The sequence below is a fragment of the Hordeum vulgare genome, chromosome 7H (assembly GCF_904849725.1).
Source record: "Hordeum vulgare subsp. vulgare chromosome 7H, MorexV3_pseudomolecules_assembly, whole genome shotgun sequence".
NCBI lineage: Eukaryota > Viridiplantae > Streptophyta > Magnoliopsida > Poales > Poaceae > Hordeum > Hordeum vulgare.
In genome coordinates, this window is record NC_058524.1 from 216,576,683 (window position 1) to 216,602,482 (window position 25,800).

A 25,800-nucleotide genomic window follows, 5' to 3' on the forward strand; every position below is an offset into this window, starting at 1 on the left:
TGCAACCGAACGTTGGTCGGAGTTCACACGCATTGTCTTCCAACGGGTGTGCATTCCAAAACCAACATTATGCCTTCCCTCAAACTCAACAACGTCACTTGGGTCCATCCAATTCAAATTCTTCCTCACTTGTTCCAAGACATCCCCATAGCTAGGACTACTCTCAAACAACATGTCAAGCTCATCCGGGTCTGGCTCAACATTGCCTTTCAAAAGGCCTCTTTATCCACATGATGAACATAAACACATGTTCTTTCCATCCATAAAATAATCAAAAACACACATATATCCAATAATTACTTAACCGAATATTTGCACAAAATACATAAGCCCTAACATAAATATGAAACAATAACCCTAACCCCCACTTAACAATAACCACAACCCTCACCATAGCATAACCCTAACCCTAACACCAACATAACAACACACATAACCCTTACCCTAACATAGTAGGAAGCCTAACTCTAGCAAATTGGCAAAGAAACATAACATGTTTCAACACAAAATTTCAAATCCAAGCCAAAACTATGGTTCCCCCAAACTAGCAAGATTTGAGCAAAGGTGACAATTCCTATGGATGAAAATGAGGGGATCGAAGGAGATTACCTTAAGCGAGGGGTTGGCTTCGAAATCCACGGACAAATACTCCAGATTTGCAAGATTTGGGAAGGATTTGAGGGGGAGAGGGGGGCGCTTAGCTTCGGGTGTGGGTGGGGGGGGGGTAGGGACAGACTAAGTGATACACACACAGTGCAGCGCCTAAGGTCTGGACGTTGCACATTACATGTGTAGCGCTTAGACCTTAGACATTGCACATCTCGATGTGAGGCCGCGTCTGGCCAGGCTACCATGTTGGCGTGGCGTCTAAGAGCCAGACAGTATAATGTGGTGCCTAGATGTCAAGCGCCACACAAAACGATCAATTTGTGATTTTTTTTCAAACCAGTTTAGATCGTGAATTGATTTTCCAACACGTCAAATATGTGTTTTCTTTTAGTGTAGGAGAAGAGAGGGCAAGAGATAAGCTCGGATTGGAAAGCGGTGGGTGGTCCCACGTTGACACGCCCCCACACAGGTGGGGCAGCCGATGCAGCCCGATACGATTGCCCGAATATCAGCCCGATGCTTTTCACACGGAGACAAAAGGTAAAACCCTAAAGCCGCCGCCAACACATCCCCAAAGAATATAAGCCCGCGGCTGGCATCCCTCCCCAGTCTCCACCCAGCCGCCGCCGACGAAATCTACCCAAGCCGCCGAGCTCACCTCGTCGTCGTCGTGCTCTAGGTTTTTGGGATGGAGGCCGAGACGGCGGCGAAGAGGGCGCGGGAGAGCGATGGCGCTGCGGCGGCGGCGGACGGAGCCGTTGAGCAGGCGGGGATCTCCGCCGTCATCCCCGGGTGGTTCTCCGAGATCAGCCCCATGTGGCCCGGCGAGGCACACTCGCTGAAGGTGGAGAAGGTCCTGTTCCAAGGCAAGTCAGACTACCAAGATGTGCTGGTTTTCCAGTCCTCCACCTACGGGAAGGTGCTCGTCCTGGATGGGGTGATCCAGGTGACCGAGCGGGATGAGTGCGCCTACCAGGAGATGATTACCCACCTTCCTCTCTGCTCAATCAAGGATCCCAAGAAGGTCCTGGTCATCGGTGGCGGAGACGGCGGCGTTCTGCGGGAGGTCTCACGGCACTCCTCGGTGGAGCAGATCGACATCTGCGAGATCGACAAGATGGTGGTCGATGTGTCCAAGCAGTTCTTCCCTCATCTGGCCCTCGGGTTTGAGGATCCTCGCGTGTCCCTGCACATCGGCGACGGCGTCGCCTTCCTGAAGAACGCTCCAGAGGGCACCTATGATGCAGTGATCGTCGATTCCTCCGATCCAGTAGGCCCTGCTCAGGAGCTGTTCGAGAAGCCTTTCTTCCAGTCCGTCTCCAGGGCTCTGCGTCCGGGCGGGGTCGTCTGCACCCAGGCGGAGAGCATATGGCTGCACATGCACATCATAGAAGACATTGTCACCAACTGTCGCCAGGTTTTCAAGGGCTCGGTGAACTACGCATGGACTACGGTGCCCACATACCCAAGGTATGCGTAACTGATCCTGTCTTCGAAGTCGGTTTTCCTTTCTTTAAGCGTTTAGCCACTGGGTTTATGATTCTTGGTTGTTGTTATTGCAGCGGAGTGATAGGTTTCATGCTCTGCTCCACGGAGGGGCCTAGTGTTGATTTCCAGCATCCTGTCTTCAGCATCGAGGATGACGAATACTCAACAAAATCCAAGGGGCCGCTCAAGTTCTACAACTCCGAGTTCCACACTGCATCGTTTTGCTTGCCATCATTCGCGAGGAGGGTCATCGAGGCCAAGGCTAACTAATTCTTATGAAGATGGTGACTGAAACCAGGGCCGACTAGAAGAACTGCTTTGGTTTCTGACACAGGGAGAAATCTGTCTTAGCGTAGACAGAGGGAAAGCCCCCCTTTTTTTATTAGCTTGCAATAAGCCCACATGGAAATTATTGGTACCTGTGAATCAGTCTGTTGTACTATGTCTCAGGTTTTATTTCCTGGCTACCTGGTGGTATGAGAACGTTCTGAATTTGTTTTTTCCCCTGCAGTTTTCTTATCTAAGAAAAAACAGCATTATCGCACAGACACAGAAGTTAGTAAATAATACTCCCTCCTTTCCTAAATATAAGACCTTTTAGATATTTCAGTATGGACAACATATGAATGTATATAGATATATTCTGAAATGTAGATTCACTCATTTTGCTACGTATGTAGTCTCTTATTCTTATATTTAGAAACGGAAGGAGTAACATAACAGAAGTATACAACCTTTGCCAGCTACAAGTATTTCTGTTATTTCGCAGAAGTTCAGCACTGCACTTCAACAAGCGTGAATTGAGACTAAATTGGTTGCATTTCTGGGATCAGTCTCTTTGCCTTGTTTGCACAACGTTGTTGCTTCGGTATGCCTACCCTGAGCCGTGGAATTATTTAGTTAGAGGAGGTTTTTGTTGATTTTAGATATGCTTGTGTTATGTCTTAGTAAGATATCTCCAACTATTGTTGCATATATAAATAAGAGTGTTTTAGGAGTATAGTATGTTTAACGGAGTTGTTTACTTAGGGTCGGGTGGGGTGGGGAGAAGCATTTCCTAACATATCATGAACAACCTGAAATGTATATTCAGAAGTCCTATTCATACGCAACAGTCTTAAAAAATTCTATACGTACTACTCCCTCTCCCATGGGGTAAGACGTTTTTTTGTCCAGTATAGTGTCGAAAAAACGTCTTATATTATGAGACAGAAGACAGAAGAGAATAGCTTTGTTTGGACTGTAGCTGCCCCACGAGTTGAGCTAACTGCAATCCATTTGAACTAGTAAGTAGAATTTCGTCCAAATCGTTCGTAGGAATAGCAATCCACTAGCTAGGTTAATTGTTACACCATCCATAAAGAAATATAAGAGCGTGTAGATCACTACACGCTCTTGTATTTCTTTACGGAGGGAGAACAAGTTACAACTTCAGTAAATAGTGATAAATGTGACACACAAACGTATGCAACCTACAACATATGAACTAACAGATACAGTGCATATCACTAGCAGTACAACACATTCTAAGCCAAGATGGAGCCGGTGAAACCATACGGTCCATCAATCCGTGTTCATCATTCCTATATTGCTAACCAGTTGATCTACAAATAACATCTAGATTCAGCCAAAATAGCGAATCTGTTCTACCATTTGTCCTACTTTCTTCTTTCCTTTCTGAGCTATGCCGCTCCAAGCTAGGGATAGAGATCATCCGAAGGTTAAGGGGGTGTTTGTGAGGTATGCACCTAAGGATTATCATTTGTATGCCGCTCAATCTTTTTCCTCTCAGTGAACTTGTTGTCCATGCCAAACTCTTCTGCAAATGTCTCGATGTCAGATGCAATTTCAGAGCAACCCTTTCGACCGTCAAAATGCGGGGGTTCAGTGCCGCATCGCTCAAGCCCCATAGAACTGCCAATCTGGCTGTGCAAGTCCTCCATGTCTTCTGCACCCACAGCTTGCCTCTTCGTGCCCATCTCAAGGTCCACGCTCATCTTTGGCGGACTTAGGACCCGCCCCATACTAAGCGTTGAGGTGAAGGCTGCAGAATCCTCCTTAGCTTTGGCCCTGAAATTGTTTCTGGAGCTGGGAATCCTTGAGCATAGGATCTCAATGAAATTTTGGACCAGCCCACGGTTGTAAGGATTGCTTCTCCTATCGTAGCGGTACCGGAAGTTCTCATAAGTAGTCTGCAATTATTATTCCTTGGATTAGCATTGCACATAAACTGCAAAAAGAACAAACTGTTACTACATCAACTGGACAAAAATCTGACCTGATTGGTGGAAATCAAGTAGAGGTGGAATGAGGTCAATCCTCCGACAAACCACACAGCAATAAATGTGTATAACATGAGAATGGCGGAGATGGGCGACTTCAGGATAGCTCTACCAAATGTGCACTCATGTGTGTCCATTATTTTCCCAATGTTGACCCAGCAGAATGTGAACACGTATATGCATAGCACAGTTGCTGATGATACAAACAAAAGGAAGAAGCGGTAGTTTCTCTGCAGGAAAGGAGAATCCGAAGGCATAATGAGTAAAAAATATGGTGATTGTTTATTATAGAGCATTTATGTCCCCTTCAACATCACAAGAAAACATGTACTCTTAGTGAAATTTCTAAAAAGACTTATATTTAGGAACAAAAGGAGTATTTAATTGCATGTGTCCCCATTCTTCTTCTTGTCCAAATTCATTTTAACACAATTTAGCTTTAGCATGACTACTGCTGCCTCAGCAATCCAGAAAATCTTTACAAAGTAAAACCACAAATATGTATAACATACAAATGGGAAGTAAATACTCATTTTTTTGTAATAGAATTCCTTGTGTGATTGATGATCTTGCTAACACAAGAATAATGCATACCTTTCCAATGCACTGCCCTACCCAAGGACAGTGATGATCAAAACGTTCGACACAGTTATTGCAGATTGAGCAATGGGAGCACCTTGGTGGACGATAAAGCATACATGTATGGCAATATTTGACCTTAACTAAAACACCATTAACAAGAACATCCTTGGTGAGTGGTAAACCAGCTGAGCCATGTTGACCACCTGGCCAATCTGATAAGTTGGAGGATTCACCAATGTCTTCAGGTTCCGGAGGATGAGAATTACGCGGAACAATTCCAGGATCACGCCCAGATGTAAGAAGCAGAAGAACGAGAATCTGCATAACAAAAACAATAATAGATTAGTAATCTTGTTAAGCTACAGTTACGAAATTGTGGACATGACAGGTCTTCTGTTTCAATACATAAAAACAAAATGGATACCAACATTCTCTGCTAAGCATCTGTGGTATAACTTAACATGGTAGAAGCCAGTGCAAATAATTTTATTTCTTAAGACAGATATGTAAGATAAGGTTTCGATAATCCATATGCTGCATTTGCAAGGACCAGTGGATGCCTACGAATTTCCAAAACAGAATAGAGAAAGGCATAAATGTGCATACAGTTAACAGCATGCACATCTCATTAACTTACATATGCTGTAAAGATGATAGATACAGATGCTACCCAACCTCCAATTTGGTTTTGGTACCCATGGGCAAGCTGTGGAGAAACAACGGCAGCAAAGATGATCACTGGGATGACAATTAAACATACTGTCGCTATGAGTGACCTCACATCAGGCCCAAAAATAAGTCTCCCTCCAAGAAAAAATATCTGCAGGGACATATAAAGAAGGCCCTTAAGACTAAGATAGTACCATAAATGCTATTGAATTTAAAAATGAAGAATATAAGACAATGAAGTTATGTAAACCGCCCTTTCCCACTATTAAGCCTGTCAAGTGCATTTCTAATCACAGTGAAGTTGTACAGATGTGGATAAACTTTAGAATCTCTTGAAGGAAACAAACTGTCGGTGCATGGAGATAAAAGAAATATGAGTTTGGTTTTCGAAATGAGAGGACTGATGAAATGTAGAGCTAAGTAACGAGCAGCCATCACAAAACTGAATCACACACTATCATATTATCAATCAACTCAAAGTCCTACAATAATTTGGTTCAAACCTAAAATTCACAACCCAAGCACTACAGCAGATCCTCAGACGCCATTACGGCTCCAACCACTCATGGCCCCATCTTTTAAAATTGCTATAAGACAAAGAAAACGCGATGCAATCCCTGATTTCCTGCCCCGGTTGGTACTGCACAATCACAAACCCAGAATAAAGGGCAAGAAATCCTCACATTGCTCCCTTTCCACGCCTGGTACACGCGCAGCGGCGGCGCCGCATCGGCCTCCATGATCCGACGGTTGGAGTCGGACAGCTGCTGCACCTTCCCCTGCATCCTCCCCTCCATCCACCTCAACCCAGACGCTCCCTGTCCCGTTCACCAAAGCAACCCCGCTGGCCGTAGCACCCGCCAGCCCCAAAATCTTGAGAAACCCTAAGCCAAGTCCGACTCGCCGCAGCCTCAGCGATTCCGAAATCAAGCGAAATGAGCGCTACACCGGCTGCAAGAACAAGCAGGCGGTTCTCACGGATCCCAGCACGAGAAGGGGAGATGCCTGGATCAAACGAAACAGCCGGAGACGGCGAGTCCGCACCTGGGAAGGAGGGTCGACGGCGACGGGAAGCTTCTCGGGAATCAAGGGGGGCGAGGGGATGGGGCGCGTGGTGATGTCACCTTGGGATCCCAAGAACGAGAGTGCTTGCTCGCTGAGAAGAAGAGTGGAAAAGTTTCAGTCGGAAGAGACTGTAGACTGTAGTAGTATCTCTTTACAAACCAACACCCTAGCATTGTTTTAATCTTACAAGTGGACTCTCTTAGGTTCCACATTTGCTAATCTTAAAGCATCTCTAGTAGAACCCTCAAATCCTTAAATCTAAAACCAGTTTTAAGGGTTGAGAATTGATCATTTTTAACACTTTTAAGGGTTGAAAAACAGGGGCAAAGACTAGAACCCTCAAACCCAACCCTTATAACGGAATTCCGTTATAAGGGTTGGGTTCCGTTATAAGGGTTGGGTTTGAGGGTTCTAGTCTTTGCCCCAACCCCAACCCTTAAAACTATCATTTCATATATCACACATTTCATCATATGACATATCACAAATTCAATCACATTTGACATAAAACAATAATCATTCTAGTTATTATTACACCACCGAATAAAACAATAATCATTCAAATCATTACAACAATGTTTGAGCAAATTACAACAATTGTTCGAATCAAATAGGACATAGAAAAGTAAAACAATGTCCGAATCGTCGGATGACGACCAATCCAACGAATCCGACAACGAGTCCATCTACATACCAAGTGGCTACAATTAGTGCCAATGAAGCAAAAATTAAAAACTTAGAAAGTAAAAAAAATCTCATCGGGGCGGGGCGGGGATGGCCGGCCGAGGCGGGGCGCGGGCGGGCGGCGTCCGGGGCGGGGTGGGGACGCGGCCGGGGAACGGAGGGGCGGCGATCGGGGCGCGGTGGGCCGGCGGGGCGGCGGCCGGGGCGCGGAGGGATGCGGCCGAGATGCAGAGGGCGGCGGGGCGCGGAGGGGCGGCGGCCAGGGCGCGGAGGGGCGGCGGGGCGGCGGCCGGAGCGCAGGGGGGGGGGGGGGCGGCGGGGCGGCGGCGACCGAGGCGGATTCCTCCCGCGCGGGGGAACCAACTGCCTCCCGCGCGAGGTGGGAAAATGAGTGCGGGTTGGGGGCAGTTTTCCCTCCCAACCCTCACTTCTACAGGCTGGGAAGGGGTTTGAGGGTTGGACCTCTAATTTTTTTTACGGGTTTAAGGGTTTAAGGGTTCTAGTCTACGCCGTTTTTCCGATAAAAACTGTAAAAAGCGGTTATTTTTAAGGGTTTGAGGGTTTGAGGGCTCTACTAGAGATGCTCTTACAAGTGGACTCTCTTAGGTTCCACATTTGCAGTACCTTACTCGGCTGAGCGAGTCTAGTCGACTCCTTCTTTGACTGTGTCGAAAGAGGAGAAGATGGATGTAGACATTCTGGTGATCGCGTTGGTTGCGCTGTTACGAAAGGGTGTCAACGGGATGGATCTTCTGGAAGTCTTCTTTCAGCGAAGGATCTAACCCCTCCAAGCGAGAGCCCACCCCATGTGGAGGTACGGAGGACCGAATGCCCCTACCCGCGTTCACCCGGAGGAGATCGGGGCGGAGGAGTTGGAGAACAAGCTCAAAGCCATAACCCCTGTGCGAGACAACCCTAGGAGCACCGGTGAAAAGACCTCGATGACGCCTAAAGGGGGGGGGGTGAATAGGCTATTTAAAAACTTCTTCAGATTTGGCTTGAACCTGATGCGGAAATAAACTAAGAGGGTACTTGTCAAGCTCAAATCCGAAATGCACTAGGCACTGCAACGTGTATCAACAACACGATCTACTAAGATGGACACAATGCAGTTACTAACAAGCACAAGTAAGTTACACAAACTTACTTGAGCTATATCACACGACAAGTAGGTAAATAACACAAGATACTAGATCACACTATATCACACGATATATCAAGGGTTGCAAGTATGTACGTGTGGATATAGAGGGTATGCTTGAATGATTAATCTTGTACAAGAAATAGCCAACACAATATAATGAGCACAAGCAATATGCAATGTATGTATGCTCAAATAACACAAGTAAACCACAAGTAAGGAGTTAGGGTTAAGGATAACCAAGGTCACTGAGACGAAGATGTATCCCGATGTTCACTTCCTTGGAGGGAAGCTAGTCACCGTTAGAGAGGTGGATGTTACCACGAAGGCACGCCAACGCCACGAAGGCTCACCCTATTCTCTCTTTGAGATAACACCACGAAGGCGTTTCTCAACCACTAGTGGTAAGCCTTTGAGGTGGCTTCCAAACCCTCACAAACTTTTCCGGGGGAAATCACACGAATTGATTCCTCTCCGAAGAACTCCTACCGCCTAGGAGTCTCCAACCTCCAAGAGTAACAAGATCACTGGGAATGCTCAAAACTTGCTCAAATCACAAATAGCTTGGGTTGAGAGAAGGAGAGGGAGAAGATCTATCTTTTGATTGGAACAACTCTCAAAGGGGCTCACAAATGCTCTTGGGATCTAAGATTTGGAGTGAGCAAATGTGTGTGAGGTGGAAGTGTGTTCTTATGAGGATAAGGTTGTGTTAGGCAACACTCTCACGAAGTGGGAGGGGGGGTATTTATAGTGTGGAGAGAAAAAGAGCCGTTGGGGGTACTTTAAGTCACACAAGGTCCGGACGTCCGACAGTTGTCGGAAGTCCGGGCGTCCGCGAGGGACCGGACGTCCGACAGAGGCCAGACGTCCGAGACCTGTAGGCATGACTGGAACTCTTCTGAGTTCGTCAGCGGCCGGACGCCCGACAGGGGTCGGTCGTCCGAGGCCTGTAGATGTGCTTGGACATATTTGAATTCATCAGCATACGGACGTCCGGAGTGGCCCGGAAGTCCGTGTTATACAGCACAATTCCTACTAGTGGTAGGTTCCGAATTTCCGACGGGTGTCGGACGTCCGGCGCTCGGACGTCCGGAGGGAGCCGGATTTCCGAGCAATAGAACTCAACTTCTACTGGTTCAGGCTTCCGGATTTCCGGGACTTGGCCGGACATCCGGGCCTCGGACGTCCGGAGGTAGCCGGAAGTCCGAGTTATATGGCTCTGATTTCTCTGGTATAGGATGCCGGATTTCTGAGGTAGTCGGTCGTCCGCCCTCGGACGTCCGGAGGAAGCCGGATGTCCGAGGCACTGGTTCTGTTTACAGATAACAGCAAAGCAGTGGAGATGTGGTCTGAGCAGAAAGTGAAGTTGTAGTTTGGGCAAGTTCATCGCAAAACCTGTGATCCCCTCTTAATAGTGCGGGATCCCTAAGGACTCAAGAATCATAAAAGAGTACTGATGATCCATACTTGAGTGTATACTTTTATTCGCTGATCATCACTCCGCACAACTAACGTCAAAGGAACTGATACCTTTGAGTTAGCCCTTTCACCTGAGCTTGATGTTGTTGTTCCTTCTTGGCTCAAGTTGAAAGCAAGACATGATGAAGTCTTCAAGTAGCTTTCCCATACACAATGCGGAAAGCCTAGCTTATGTATTCATCTTCATTTGTCCACCATGTGAACATCCACAAGAATCAAGCATGAAGTTCTCAAGAATGTTTATCTTGATCTTGTCCTGTCCACCATGTGTACATCCACAAGAATCAAGCATGTAGTGCTCAGGTGCTTATCTTGATCTTGTCCTTGTTAGCACATGAGGTTGTCCTTGTCAGCACATGATCATTGGCAATAGTTTCAATGATATATTCGTGCTGATCCACTTGAACTTGCACACCACAATCTTGATGACGATCACCACTTGACATCATCCTTCATGGGTTGTATGAGATCTTCCTTTTGACGCAAGCCCAATGGAAACACACCTAACCCCCACATAGGAGTCTCACAAAGACCATGGGTTAGTACACAAACACGTAATGGACAATGCTTACCATCCCATGGGATCACTTGATCCCTCTTGGTACATCTTGTATGCTTTGTGTGTTGATCATCTTGATTTACTCTTTGTCTGAGATCTTGATCAACCTAGTGTTTCTATGACCATTCTTTGGATAAACCTTGAATAACATCTTGGTCATCATATAAACTCCTTGGACCCAACAGATGGACTTCAAGAAGTGCCTATGGACAAATCCTATAAATATAACTTAAAGCAACCATTAGTCCATAGGAGTTGTCATCAATTACCAAAACCACATATGGAGATATATGCTCTAACAATCTCCCCCATTTTGGTAATTGAAGACAACCACTTCAAGAGAGTTTATATAAGGAGATAAGCATAACCAAGCAGCACACATACAAGGTAATAATGCATGTGTGCAAGATGTAAATGCTTACACAATAAAAGCAAAGCCCTCTAAACATATCCAAAGTAAACTCTCTAAACTTCTCCCCCATTGGCATCGATTGCCAAAATGGACGACAAGTTTAGAAAGCCAAAATAGTAGGTGGTCCTCCAAAAAGTGTGTACTTCTCAGCAAATGAGTGCAGAAAAATACACAAATACAATGATAAGTAGTTGGAGGAAAACAAACTATATTGAGGACCCAAAGATTGCAAATAAAAGGATCGTATGCCACAAAGACATACAAAGATGGAGGCAAGCAATCAAAGAATTCCAGATGGAACAAACAATCATATGGTCCTTCGAACCACATGAATAAAAGATATTATGATAGAGGCAACACAGTGCTTTATCAAAAACTAGAGAAGCTCCCCATGATTTGTGCACTAATATGAGATTTTTGTATTTGACACAGGTGCACAAAATAGGATCGTTGCTCCCCCAGAATTAATAGACACACAACGAGTGCAAGAAGATAGATGAGACAATAGGCATATCAATTGCACAAAACTAATGGTTGAGCAACATGTAAAGGAAGCAACTGAAGAATAAGCTCAACCAAGGTAATGTGTGTGAGTCATGGCAAAGCACTTGAGAAGACTTAAGATAAGGATGAGCATTGCTCATCAACATAGTCTTGATGAATATGAGATACAAAGTGCAATACATATCATTCCCACACACACATACTAGAAAATGGGTTCACAAGCTTACTAATAAACACAATAGGAACCAACGCTTGTGACAACCCATTGTGAAGATAGGAAGTAAGAATCTTGTCAAGAGGAGGGATACTAATTTAGAATGGTAAAACCCTCATCAAGACAAGCATGAGGAAAAATAATCTTCACGGCCAAAGAGTGCACCAAGATGTAGAAAAATAAGATACGCACTCAAAACAAATCCTTTCACGTTGCCACCAAAAACCGAAAAAGGAAATGCAGCAATGGACGTGAAATAAAAGAGGATATCAATTAGAGATGTAACTTCTCTCATGTGACCAAGATTATAAGTAGAAGACAATCATGATGATATATATATCCACAAAGAAGGATGTACACACAAAATGGTTACAAGAAGGAAGAACACTAGATATCCAAAAAGGGAAGTCATAAATATATCAATGAGATCTTTTGCTTGGAAGCATAGCACATGGCCTAATATTTTCTTATTGTATAATATGAACTTCCAACGTACGAACATCAAAGACATCCCAACTAGCAGTAAGACATCATTGTTCGGATGCTTTGAGAAAGAAAACAAGTACTACGAGAACAAATCAAGAGATTCATGCCATGATGCAACCTGGAAAAGAAAAGACAGGTTGGGTCCTTTGCAAGAGAAGAATGCATGAAGTGTATACTTGTTACCGAGACAACATTGGATTGATGTAGTAGAAAGTTGTTCTTTGATCATCCTAACTTGGCTCCAATAATCACATGGTCTCAACATCTTCCTTATAGGTGAGCCGAGCATCCAATGCATCTCCAGTTATTCCTGGAACAACAAAAACAAACAAAATGGTGCCCAAACTCATTGGGACCAAAGAGTTAGAAAACCAGCAATACATAGGACAAACTCCACACACATATGTGCATATAGATATGAATTTGAATTTCATGCACACCTTAGCCAATTTACGACAGGGTGGAGTTTCCCTTATATATTGGGTCAAAAGAGGAAAGCAAGCAAAATAAGTTGTATATAGTAGCTAGATATGCATGCTCAAGACTCTCAAGAATCAACTCAACACAAAGTTGATAAGTCATCAAAAGACAAGGTATCCAGTGATAATAAGATCCTAAAGCAAAAGAACTATCACTTGAAAGATATCAATTAAAAGATACATCAAGGAATGAGATATCCATTGACACATGCCAAATAGAAGGCAACAAGAAACCAATTGAAGGAAAACAAACACGAGGTATCTAGTTTCCAAGAGAGAGCTAGGTTCCAAACAAACAAATCCCTCTACAAATTTTCATGATGGCACAAAGCATCATAAAGAGCAAGACTTGCCTCCCATCAACACACACTTGATGGGGATCAAATGATTTTATGATGGGTGAATAAAGAGAGTGTTTTTAAAGGGAATAGGATAGCTCCCCCAAGGGACGTGCATTATATAGAATTTGCATTTGAATACAAAACTCACACGATGGGATCATCACTTTCTCTATATCTATAACCACACTAGACATGTTAAAAATAGATTCATAAGAGGCAAGAAAGACAAACGAAACACAAAATCCAATGTAAAGATGATTATCAATTACAATCATATGATGGGAATACCAATTGTCAAGGACAAGAAGTATTTTTGAAATGATACTCATTGGTAGATCACAAATATATCCAAGATCATCTTTACCCATAAGACGCAAGCAGATGACACTTGTAGAGCTAACATGCCACCTAGGAACAAGATAGTTTACAATATCAATGCTAAGTGGCAATACGTCAAATGTACACATTTTCTAGGTTTGTAATATGCACATAGCATATTAATCCCCCATAATGCGATAAACCAATAACATTAACAAGTGGCAAACTAAAACCAACAAGAGATACTTAATGGACCATATAGAATTTGAATTTCTCATGAGTAAGACATACCACATAGACACTAGATAATCTTGAAGCATCAAAACTGAGTGGTATTCCCCATGTATACACATTTATAGGATTGTGAGGTGTGCAAAGCACATCACTCCCCCACAATGGGATAATCCATTAATCTCTCACAAGAGCCAACAAAAATACAAACAAGACACAAAAGGCTCAATACAAGACTCACATGTACATGATGTGCAAACCAACATACACATACTCGATTACTCAAGATAAGCAAGTTGGAAGCACAACATATACAAACGCATGCAAGGTACAAAACCACAACATGCAAAGGGGCAAGCACCTAACAATGTAAACAGTTTAAGTATAAGTTACCGTAAGGAGGCACATTGGATATAAGATAGAGACTCGATAATCCAAATGACTTGGCTTGAGATAATATGAATGATGAAGACCCCTTAATTCTTCATTATGTATCCAAGTCTCTAATGTCCTCCAAGGTCACCTATTGATCAAGTTTGAGCTTGTTGGCCCCCAACTACGTTGGGTCCTAAGAGGTTAATCACAATAGGCTTGGCAACCCAAATGGTTCTTTTCTTGACACCATTTTGAGTACCAACAAACTTGGCAAACACATTGCCAACCTTATCCTTCCCAAGGGAATATGTATCATCAATAGTGATTGGGTTGGATAAGTTACCTTTCGTGCAAGACGAAGCGACGTGACCCTTCTCACGACATAAGTAGCAACATCTACCCTTTGTTTTCTTCCCAGTTGATTTCTCACCTTGGGGAGTGTTGGCTTGGGTCTTATTGGGAAGAGGCCTTCCTTCAACTTGTAGTTGAATATGTGATTGAGTTTGTGGCCGCTTCCCTTGTTGCTTGTGACTTTGAGACTTCGTCTTCAGAGGGCAAGATCTAACATGGTGCCCTTTAACTTTGCACTTGAAGCAAATGATTTTGGCCGAATTCTTGACTTGTTCTAGGCCCCTCTTGTTGTTGTTTGAGTTTACTCCAAACTCATTTTTGTCATTCGGAGATGTTTGCTCACACAGGACGTTGTTGAGTGTGGGCATCCCTTCATGACACTGTTCCAAGTCTTTCTTCAAAGAAGTGACTTGGGCCTTGAGCTCTTTGATTTCCTCTGCACGGTTAGTATCAATGCAAGTACTAGAGGAAGTGTAAGCTTCAATGTTAGAGCAACAAGGCAAGGAAAGTAATTCATCACACGAGGTAGCAACATTATGAGTAGACGAATTACGAGGACTAGCACATGGAAATATATTACTTTGACTAGAAGTAGTGCCATTGTCCACATGAGGCTCGCTTGATGTTACCTTGGTGATGATAGCCTCATGAGCTAACTTTTGCACATTATGGGATGTTAGAAGATCGACATGAGAGCTTGTGAGCATTACATGGTTTTCTTCCAACTTCCCATAATTGCTAGTTAGTAAATCAAGTTGAGCACGTAGCTCAACATTCTCCTTCAATGTTGATACTTCAAAATAGGTAGAGTTAGATGTACAAGTATCATCAACAATATGAGAGGAGTAAGTAGCACATAGAGACTTCTCATGAGTAGATTGAAGCTCCTCATAGATCTTAGAGGTTTTGATGAGCTCTCCCTTGACATTATTGCATTCAAGGAGAATGACCTCAAAATCCCTTTTAAGTTTATCATGAGAAACTTCAATCTCTTCTTTTGAAGATCTTAAGTCTCTACATGCTTGATGACTCTTCTCAAGTTCATGTTCAAGTTGTTCACTTTTAGCTTGTTCATGATTAAGTGAATCATTACAGTTTTCAAAGTAAGCAAGAACATCTTGGAACCTTTGAAGAGAGTTATTTTTAGCTTTATGAAGAATTTTACTGATCACATAGATATTTTCAGTCAAGTCATCATCATCATCCTCATCGCAAATATCATCGTTATTGCACAGGGAAGATGATACCTCATTATTACCTCTTGCCATGAGGCACATGTGAACTGGAGGAGTTGATGATGATTCTTTTGGTGAATCAGATTCTTCATTAGTCAAAAGTACTTCATATTTCTTGATTTCCCCTAAATGGTTAGTCATAGAGCAACTAGGGAGAACCAAGATATTTTGATCAAGAGGATAGGAAGCAGGCATATCACCACAGACATTTGTCAAGGAATCTTTAGGTGAAATGCATGACCTATCAGCACAATAATTTACACTATGTGTGGTGCTAGATATGCTCGTGTCCATAGAGGCTATGCCATTTTCATCAACATATATTTCTTCACTCACCATGTCATTACCTTGTGAGATTGAAGATGCTGAGGTGTGCAAGCAATCGGATATGGGAGTAGTGGTGGACTCTTTAAGATCGAAAAGAGTGAAGAGCTCATGCACCAACTCCTTCATCATAATACCGTCTTCATCAAGATTGGACCCACCATATATATCTTCAAGTTTAGTCCAAACTTCATGAGCTGACTTGCAAGTCGAGATAGACTTGAACACTTCAGGACTTATGGTTCGATGAATGGCAAGAAAAGCCTCGCAATCAAGATACATTTCATTAGTAGATGAAGATGCATCATCCTTTTTGTCGGCAATCCCTTCAAGAACAATTCGTAAAGTATTTTGGCCCATGGCCCGAAAGTGATGAAGCATACGCATTCTCCATAGGGTATAATTTGTGCCATCAAAGTCAAAGATGCCATTGTGCACTAATCCAATAGTCGACATCGATACTCTCTAGGTCGTGAAACCTAATTAAAGAGAGACCTAGCTCTCATACCAATTGAAAAGACCTCGATGACGCCTAAAGGGGGGGGGGTGAATAGGCTATTTAAAAACTTCTTCAGATTTGGCTTGAACCTGATGCGGAAATAAACTAAGAGGGTACTTGTCAAGCTCAAATCCTAAATGCACTAGGCACTGCAACATGTATCAACAACACGATCTACTAAGATGGGCACAATGCAGTTACTAACAAGCACAAGTAAGTTACACAAACTTACTTGAGCTATATCACACGACAAGTAGGTAAATAACACAAGATACTAGATCACACTATATCACACGATATATCAAGGGTTGCAAATATGTACGTGTGGATATAGAGGGTATGCTTGAATGATTAATCTTGTACAAGAAATAGCCAACACAATATAATGAGCACAAGCAATATGCAATGTATGTATGCTCAAATAACACAAGTAAACCACAAGTAAGGAGTTAGGGTTAAGGATAACCAAGGTCACTGAGACGAAGATGTATCCCGATGTTCACTTCCTTGGAGGGAAGCTAGTCACCGTTAGAGAGGTGGATGTTACCACGAAGGCACGCCAACGCCACGAAGGCTCACCCTATTCTCCCTTTGAGATAACACCACGAAGGCGTTTCTCAACCACTAGTGGTAAGCCTTTGAGGTGGCTTCCAAACCCTCACAAACTTTTCCGGGGGAAATCACACGAATTGATTCCTCTCCGAAGAACTCCTACCGCCTAGGAGTCTCCAACCTCCAAGAGTAACAAGATCACGGGGAATTCTCAAAACTTGCTCAAATCACAAATAGCTTGGGTTGAGAGAAGGAGAGGGAGAAGATCTATCTTTTGATTGGAACAACTCTCAAAGGGGCTCACAAATGCTCTTGGGATCTAAGATTTGGAGTGAGCAAATGTGTGTGAGTTGGAAGTGTGTTCTTATGAGGATAAGGCTGTGTTAGGCATCACTCTCACGAAGTGGGAGGGGCGTATTTATAGTGTGGACAGAAAAAGAGCCGTTGGGGGTACTTTAAGTCACACAGGGTCCGGACGTCCGATAGTTGTCGGAAGTCCGGGCGTCCGCGAGGGACCGGACGTCCGACAGAGGCCAGACGTCCGTGACCTGTAGGCATGACTGGAACTCTTCTGAGTTCGTCAGCGGCCGGACGTCCGACAGGGGTCGGTCGTCCGAGGCCTGTAGATGTGCCTGAACATATTTGAATTCATCAGCATACGGACGTCCGGAGTGGCCCGGAAGTCCGTGTTATACAGCACAATTCCTACTGGTGGTAGGTTCCGGATTTCCGACGGGTGTCGGACGTCCGGCGCTCGGACGTCCGGAGGGAGCCGAATTTCCGAGCAATAGAACTCTACTTCTACTGGTGCAGGCTTCCGGATTTCCGGGACTTGGTCGGACATCCGGGCCTCGGACGTCCGGAGGTAGCCGGAAGTCCGAGTTATATGGCTCTGATTTCTCTGGTATAGGATGCCGGATTTCCGAGGTAGTCGGTCGTCTGGCCCTCGGACGTCCGGAGGAAGCCGGATGTCCGAGGCACTGGTTTTGTTTATAGATAACAGCAAAGCAGTGGAGATGTGGTCTGAGCAGAAAGTGAAGTTGTAGTTTGAGCAAGTTCATCGCAAAACCTGTGATCCCCTCTTAATAGTGCGGGATCCCTAAGGACTCAAGAATCATAAAAGAGTACTGATGATCCATACTTGAGGTATACTTTTATTCGCTGATCATCACTCCGCACAACTAACGTCAAAGGAACTGATACCTTTGAGTTAGCCCTTTCACCTGAGCTTGATGTTGTTGTTCCTTCTTGGCTCAAGTTGAAAGCAAGACATGATGAAGTCTTCAAGTAGCTTTCCCATACACAATGCGGAAAGCCTAGCTTATGTATTCATCTTCATTTGTCCACCATGTGAACATCCACAAGAATCAAGCATGAAGTTCTCAAGAATGTTTATCTTGATCTTGTCCTGTCCACCATGTGTACATCCACAAGAATCAAGCATGTAGTGCTCAGGAATGCTTATCTTGATCTTTTCCTTGTTAGCACATGAGGTTGTCCTTGTTAGCACATGATCATTGACAATAGTTTCAATGATATATTCGTGCTGATCCACTTGAACTTGCACACCACAATCTTGATGACGATCACCACTTGACATCATCCTTCATGGGTTGTATGAGATCTTCCTTTTGACGCAAGCCCAATGGAAACACACCTAACCCCCACATAGGAGTCTCACAAAGACCATGGGTTAGTACACAAACACGTAATGGACAATGCTTACCATCCCATGGGATCACTTGATCCCTCTTGGTACATCTTGTACGCTTTGTGTGTTGATCATCTTGATTTACTCTTTGTCTGAGATCTTGATCAACCTAGTGTTTCTATGACCATTCTTTGGATAATACATTGAATAACATCTTGGTCATCATATAAACTCCTTGAACCCAACAGATGGACTTCAAGAAGTGCCTATGGACAAATCCTATAAATATAACTTAAAGCAACCATTAGTCCATAGGAGTTGTCATCAATTACCAAAACCACATATGGAGATATATGCTCTAACAACCGGGTTAGTGCCTCCTTTCTCGAAGAAGAATCCACCGAATGAGGTAAGCTTTCATATGTTCGATCTGAGTGAACTTCATTGTTGTTGTCTTCTGTCTTTGTTTGTAAACTTGTTTTCTTCATTCGATAGGCCTTCACGACATTGGTCAGTTTCATGCCGGCGGTCGATCGCACGTCGATTGATATTGCGAGTGACACCAAGCATCGAGAGGGCTCAGAAGGTGATGAAGATGGCGACGGTGAAGAGGAGACTGGGGAGAGTGATGACGACGAGGAACATGGGGATGAGGCAAAATCTTCTCCGTCCGATGAAGTCCCGCCCGAGGCTCGCACCAAGGTGCGCCAGGACCCTGGAGTCCATGCTGGGGGCGCCAATATCCCGAGGGTGACAAAACCGACCGTGTTGGCCATGCCGACCCGCAGTTCCAAACGGGGCCGGAGTGAGCATGGGGTGTCCCCGGAGAAGGACGCTAAGCAGCCCAAGACCGTAGCCTCCAAGCCTCGGAAGGCCGTCCTGTCGCGCATCAAGGTTGACGTGTCAGTGGCTTCGACGTTAGTATTCTTGCCGAGTGATCTGTTTTTATCGATCAAGGTACTCTGAGTGATGGTTGATTTCCTTGCTATTTTTGTTGCAGGCCTGATACATCGACTCCTTCGCTCGAGCCCAACACCTCAGATAAAGGACATGCCGACGCTAACGTCGCTTCCTCCAAAGGTAATTCTTGAGATCATTTGTGTTTCATTTGGGACTTGATATTTCGCCTCGAAATGATCCTTTGAATGGTTGTCGACGCGTGCAGGGCCGTGAGACATGATAGAACTTGACCGGCCATTCCTCCGGTCGTTGATAAAGCGCTGAAGCAAGACGCGACTCCCAGCCGAGTGGTTCAGTCCTTGGTTGCCAAGGTTCTAATTCCCGTGGTTCGGGTGTCGTCGTTTTCTCATGATAGATGCCATGTGGTGGCTTATCAAGTGTGGTTGGGGCCGTAAGAACGTCAACGGGCTCCGATAACGGGATTGGGGATAAGCGGTGCGAGACACACGGTGTACCCAGGTTCGGGGCCCTCCGTGGGAGGTAACACCCCTAGTCCTGCTTGTTTGGTTAACGAACCAGATGGGATTACAATGGTGCTCCTTGAGCTGTGTGATGGAGGAGGAAGAAGAAGCTAGTAGCCTTCTGCCTCTCTTGTATGGTGTATGTGTGAGTGATCGGCCGACCCCGCGCATGGGCGGTACGTGGGGGTTTTGTAGGCCAACCCCTCGCTTACAATAATAACAAAGGGTACCAGGGGGACCCGACTGGTAGCCTCTCTAGCCGGCCGGTGGACCCGCCGGTGGAGTAGTCTTGTCACGTGTGGGGCCCACCGGCTGCCGGGACCTGCCGGCGAGTCACTATCATTGGTGCGTGCTTGTTACGCAGCGGCGTGCGCCGCCCTGTGTAGCATCATCTTGTGCAACCAGTTGCAGTTAGCGGTGCGGCCGGCTGCACGGTTGCCATGCCGGGTCAGGTAATGGATTGGATGGCAGGCGTGCTGCCACTGTGCCACCTCGACCGGTCGCAATCGGTGAGGGTCAGCGGTACGACAGCCACCGCTGTAGCCACGCGCGGTCAGGTCAGCGGTATCTGAGCCACTATAGCCATGCCTTTGATGATGTGCCCCCTACATGTTCATCACGGTGATGTGACTAGAGTTGACCAGCCGGATGGAGTGCGGCCTTGCCCTGAGCTGGCTTGGTCGCGCAGCCGACCAGGGGCAACCGAACCTTTGTGGGAAGAGTACGTCATGTGTTGTGTTTTGAAGGAGGATGGGAGAAGTGCTCGATTTTAGCTTACCCCAGAGTTATCCCCCTGTCAGTAGTCCCCGAAGCAGGGGAGGCCCGCCAACTCGGAGCGGCGGACCTCGTCGGCTTGGATTCTTCTCACGTGGGCATGCGGAGCTGTAGCCGGACCGCTTACCAGCCAGAGGTGGCATGGATCGCAGCCGGCCATAGCACGGACCGTCTCGGGCTCTCCGAAGCGCATGTGAAGGATGCCACGTGCAGCATGCCATGGGAGGAGGCCTGACAAGCCATGCACGTGACAAGACCGGGCCATGGGGCAGGGCCCACTTGACCGTGGCCTCGGCCCACGCGCGCGGATCTTCTATGGATTGGGAGCGATGGTTGGCGCTCTCGATGAGAAATAACGCCGCCCGTGCAGCGTGGACTAATGGGGATCGTGCGCGCCTGATCCCCTCCCTCACTACCCCACGTGGGGTTTAAATGGTAGGAGGATGGCCGAGGTTGCCATTCGCTCCCCCGTCTACGTACCTTGCCATCTCCGTCGCTCTCCCTCCTGCGTTGAGAGAGAGAAAGAAGCGCATGTCGCGCGCCCATCGCGACACCTTTGTCGCCGATGCCCGCCGCGACCCGCCGGCCTTTCCCATCTTCGGCTCCGCGCACCGAGCCACCGCCGAGCATGACGACGACCAGGGGCACCTCCGCACCTGGGACGGCATCGACATCGACGAGGAGTACATCGAGTGCTGATAACCCACAAGTATAGGGGATCAATTGTAGCCTTTCTTGATAAGTAAGAGTGTCGAACCCAACGAGGAGCTAAAGGTAGGACAAATATTCCCTCAAGTTCTATCGACCACCGATACAACTCTACACACACTTTACATTCGCTTTACCTAGAACAAGTATGAAACTAGAAGTACTTTATAGGTGTGATAGGATAGGTTTGCAAGATAATAAAGAACACATAAAAAAACTAGGGGCTGTTTAGATAAAGAAACAATTACGTTAGTTTAACGAGTGTGGAAAAGTGGTGGTAGGAGTTGCGGAATTGTCCCTAAGCAATTGATTACGTTACTAAACCGATAGCAAGTTTTATGTGGGAGAGGCCACCGCTAGCTTGTCATCCCTTACTTGGAATTATATGCACTTATGATTGGAACTATTAGCAAGCATCCGCAATGACTAACGTTCATTAAGGTAAAACCCAACCATAGCAATAAGATATATTGGTCCCCTTCAATCCCGTATGCATCAATTTCTATGCTAGGCTGAAGCTTCTGTCACCCTTGCCCTCCAATACATAGTCCTATCAACATACTACTAAACCTATGGTGTGATCCACGCGCGCGCTCATATGATGGGCACCAAAGGACAGCAACATAACCACAAGCAAATTAAACCAATCATTTCAATTCATCAATCACCGATAGGACAACGAAAATCTACTCAGACATCATAGGATGGCAACACATCATTGGATAATAATATGAAGCATAAAGCACCATGTTCAAGTAGAGGGTATAGCGGGTTGCGGGAGAGTGGACCGCTTAATATAGATGGGGGAAGGTGATGGAGGTGTTGGTGTAGATCACCGTCACACGATGATGTCCCGGGCGGCGTTTCGCGCCACCGGGAGAGAAGGGGAGAGCCCCCCTTCTTCTTCTTCTTCCTTGACCTCCTCCCTAGATGAGAGAAGGGTTTCCCCTCTGGTCCATGGTCTCCATGGCGGCGGAGGAGCGAGAGCCCCTCCGAGATTGGATCTCTCTCTCTCTGTCCTTCTGTTTCTGCGCTCCCAGATTCTGGCCTTTCACCGTTCCTTAAATTCCCGGAGATCCATAACTCCGAGTGAGGTGTTATTTTAACACGATTTTCTTCCAGATATTAGCTTTCTTACGGCGAAAGAAGGCCCCCAACCGCCTTAGGGGTTGGTCACGAGCCTGCCAGGCGCGCCTGGGGAGGGGGGGGGGGGGTAGTAGGGCGCCTCCTGGGATCGTGACCCCCTCGGGCATCGTTTCGCGTTGATTCTTCTTCCCAAAAATTATAAATATTCCAAAAAATCCCCGTAGGTTTTTATTGTGTTTGGACTTCGTTTGGTATGGATATTCTGCGACACAAGAAACATGCGACCAACAAGAACTGGCGCTCGGCACTGGATCAATATGTTAGTCTCAAAAATAATATAAAAAGTTGCCAAAAGTATATGAAAGTTGTAGAATATTGGCATGAAACAATCAAAAATTATAGATACGACGGAGACGTATCAGCATCCCCAAGCTTAATTCCTGCTCATCCTTGAGTAGGTAAATGATAAAAAAGATAATTTTTGATGTGGAATGCTACCTAGCAATATCTTGATCATATAATCTAATCATGGCATGAATACTAAAACACGAGTGATTCGAAGCAATAGTCTATCATTTGACATAAAGACAGTAATATTTCAAGCATAATAACAAAGAAATCATGTCTTCTCAAAATATCATGGCCAAAGAAAGTTATCCCTACAAAATCATATAGTTTAGCTATGCTCCATCTTCCCCACACAACGTATTTAAATCATGCAAAACCCCGGTTTTAGCCAAGCAATTGTTTCATACTTTAGTGTTCTCAAACTTTTTCAACTTTCACACAATACATGAGCGTGAGCCATGGACATAGCACTATAGGTGGAATAGAATATGGTGGTTGTGGAGAAGACGAAAAGGAGGAGATAGTCTCACATCAACTAGGCATATCAACGGGCTATGGAGATGCCCATCAATAGATATCGATGTGAGTGAGTAGGGATTGCCAAGCAACAGATGCACAAGAGCTATAAGTGTATGAAAGTTCAAAAAGAAACTAGTGGGTGTGCATCCAACTCGCTTGCTCACGAAGACCTAGGGCAATTTGAGGAAGCCCATCATTGGAATATACAAGCCAAGTTCTATAATGAAAATTTCCCACTAGTATATGAAAGTGACAACATAGGAGGCTCTCTATCATGAAGATCATGGTGCTACTTCGAAGCACGAGTGTGGTAAAGGATAGTAGCATTGTCCCTTCTCTCTTTTCTCTCATTTTTTTATTTTTTTAATTATTTTTTTCTCCTTTTTTTGATGGGCTTCTTTGGCCTCTTTTTTATTATTATTTGGGCTTCATTGTCCTCTTTTATTACTTCCTCACATGGGACAATGCTCTAATAATGATGACCATCACACTTTTATTTACTTACAACTCGATATTTAGAACAAAATATGACTCTATATGAACGCCTCTGGCGGTGTACCGGGATGTGCAATGATCTAGCGTAGCAATGACATCAAAAAACAGACAAGCCATGAAAACATCATGCTAGCTATCTTACGATCATGCAAAGCAATATGACAATGATGGTGCGTGTCATAATAAATGGAATGATGGAAGTTGCATGGGAATATATCTTGGAATGACTATGGAAATGCCATAATAGGTAGGTATGGTGGTTGTTTTGAGGAAGGGTATATGGTGGGTGTAATGCACCAACGTAAGTTGCACGGTACTAGAGAGGCTAGCAATGGTGGAAGGGTGAGAGTGCGTATAATCCATGGACTCAACATTAGTCATAAAGAACTCACATACTTATTGCAAAAGTTTATTAGTCATCGAAACAAGGTACTACACGCATGCTCCTAGGGGAAGGGTTGGTAGGAGTTAACCATCGCGCGATCCCGACCTCCACACAAAGGATGACAATCAATAAATAAATCATGCTCCGACCTCGTCACATAACGGTTCACCATACGTGCATGCTACGGGAATCACAAACCTTAACAAAAGTATTTCTACGAATACACAATTACTCACTAGCATGACTCTAATATCACATCTTCATGTCGCAAAACTATTGCAAGGAATCAAACATATCATATTCAGTGATCTACAGGTTTTATGTAGGATTTTATGACTAACCATGTGAATGACCAACTCCTGTTAACTCTCTAAATAGGTATAAGTGAAGCATGAGAGTTCAATTCTTTCTACAAAAGATATGCCCCACTCTAACAAATATAAGTGAAGCAGAAGAGCATTCTACAAATGGCAGTTTTCTATGTGTAGGGAAACATGCAATCCAAACTTCAAATGATATAAGTGAAGCACATGAAGCATTCTATAAAGCCATACTCAAAAGATATAAGTGAAGTGCAAAGAGCATTCTATAAATCAACCAAGGACTATCTCATACCAGCATGGTGCATAAAACAAAAATGAAAAATAAACACAAAAGACGCTCCAAGCATTTGCACATATCATGTGACGAATAAAAATATAGCTCTGAGTAAAATTACCGATAGATTGTAGACGAAAGAGGGGATGCCTTCCCAGGCATCCCCAAGCTTAGACGCTTGAGTCTTCCTTGAATATTACCTTGGGGCGCCTCGGGCATCCCCAAGTTTAGGCTCTTGCCTCTCCTTATTCCTTCATCCATCGTGGTCTCACCCAAAACTTGAAAACTTCAATCACACAAAACTCAACAAAACCTTCGTGAGATCCGTTAGTATAATAAAGTAAATCACCACTTTAAGTACTGTTGTGAACTCATTCCAAATTCATATTAGCATTATATCTACTGTAATCCAACTTCACCATGGTTCATACCCCCCGATACTACCCATAGATTCATCAAAATAAGAGAACAATGCATAGAAAACAGAATCTGTCAAAAACAGAACAATCTGTAGTAATTTGAACATATACCATACTTCTAATACTCCAAAAATTCTGAACAAATTATGATAATTAAGGCAATTTGTATATCAATCAGCAGCATAAAGAATCAACTCAATAGCGCTCTCTCTATAGAAATAAGAAATGATTTCGTGAGTGCAAAGTTTCTGTATTTTTCAGCATGATCAAACAACTATCACCCAAACTAATCATAAAGGCTTTACTTGGCACATTAGTTTTATTATACAATGGAATTGTACAAGGGGATAATTATTTTTGCGAGAAACTTCCATGAAAAATTGTACATTGTTTCCATGAGCATGAACACAAGTGTTCAAGGTCGACCCTCACTTCCGCAATGCATCACCTTTCAATCGCTTCTCTTTTTGAAAAAGTTTTAAGTTCCCCTCTATATTTTTTTGTTTTTAAACTCTATA

General features: G+C 44.6%; 2 protein-coding genes across 2 annotated transcripts; one reads left to right on the plus strand and one right to left on the minus strand.

Annotated features, from left to right (window-relative positions):
* Positions 1-1,149: 1,149 nt before the first annotated feature.
* LOC123411768 (spermidine synthase 1) lies at positions 1,150-2,598 on the plus strand. Its single transcript, XM_045104734.1, has 2 exons — positions 1,150-2,079; positions 2,172-2,598. The coding sequence occupies exons 1-2, from the start codon at positions 1,298-1,300 to the stop codon at positions 2,365-2,367; spliced, it is 978 nt and encodes a 325-aa protein (XP_044960669.1). The 5' UTR covers positions 1,150-1,297; the 3' UTR covers positions 2,368-2,598.
* Positions 2,599-3,501: 903 nt separating this feature from the next.
* On the minus strand, positions 3,502-6,581 carry LOC123411767 (probable protein S-acyltransferase 7). The gene is made up of 5 exons (XM_045104732.1): positions 6,314-6,581; positions 5,599-5,781; positions 4,974-5,279; positions 4,376-4,609; positions 3,502-4,289 (listed from the first exon to the last, which is right to left on the minus strand). The coding sequence occupies exons 1-5, from the start codon at positions 6,425-6,427 to the stop codon at positions 3,846-3,848; spliced, it is 1,281 nt and encodes a 426-aa protein (XP_044960667.1). The 5' UTR covers positions 6,428-6,581; the 3' UTR covers positions 3,502-3,845.
* Positions 6,582-25,800: the final 19,219 nt, after the last annotated feature.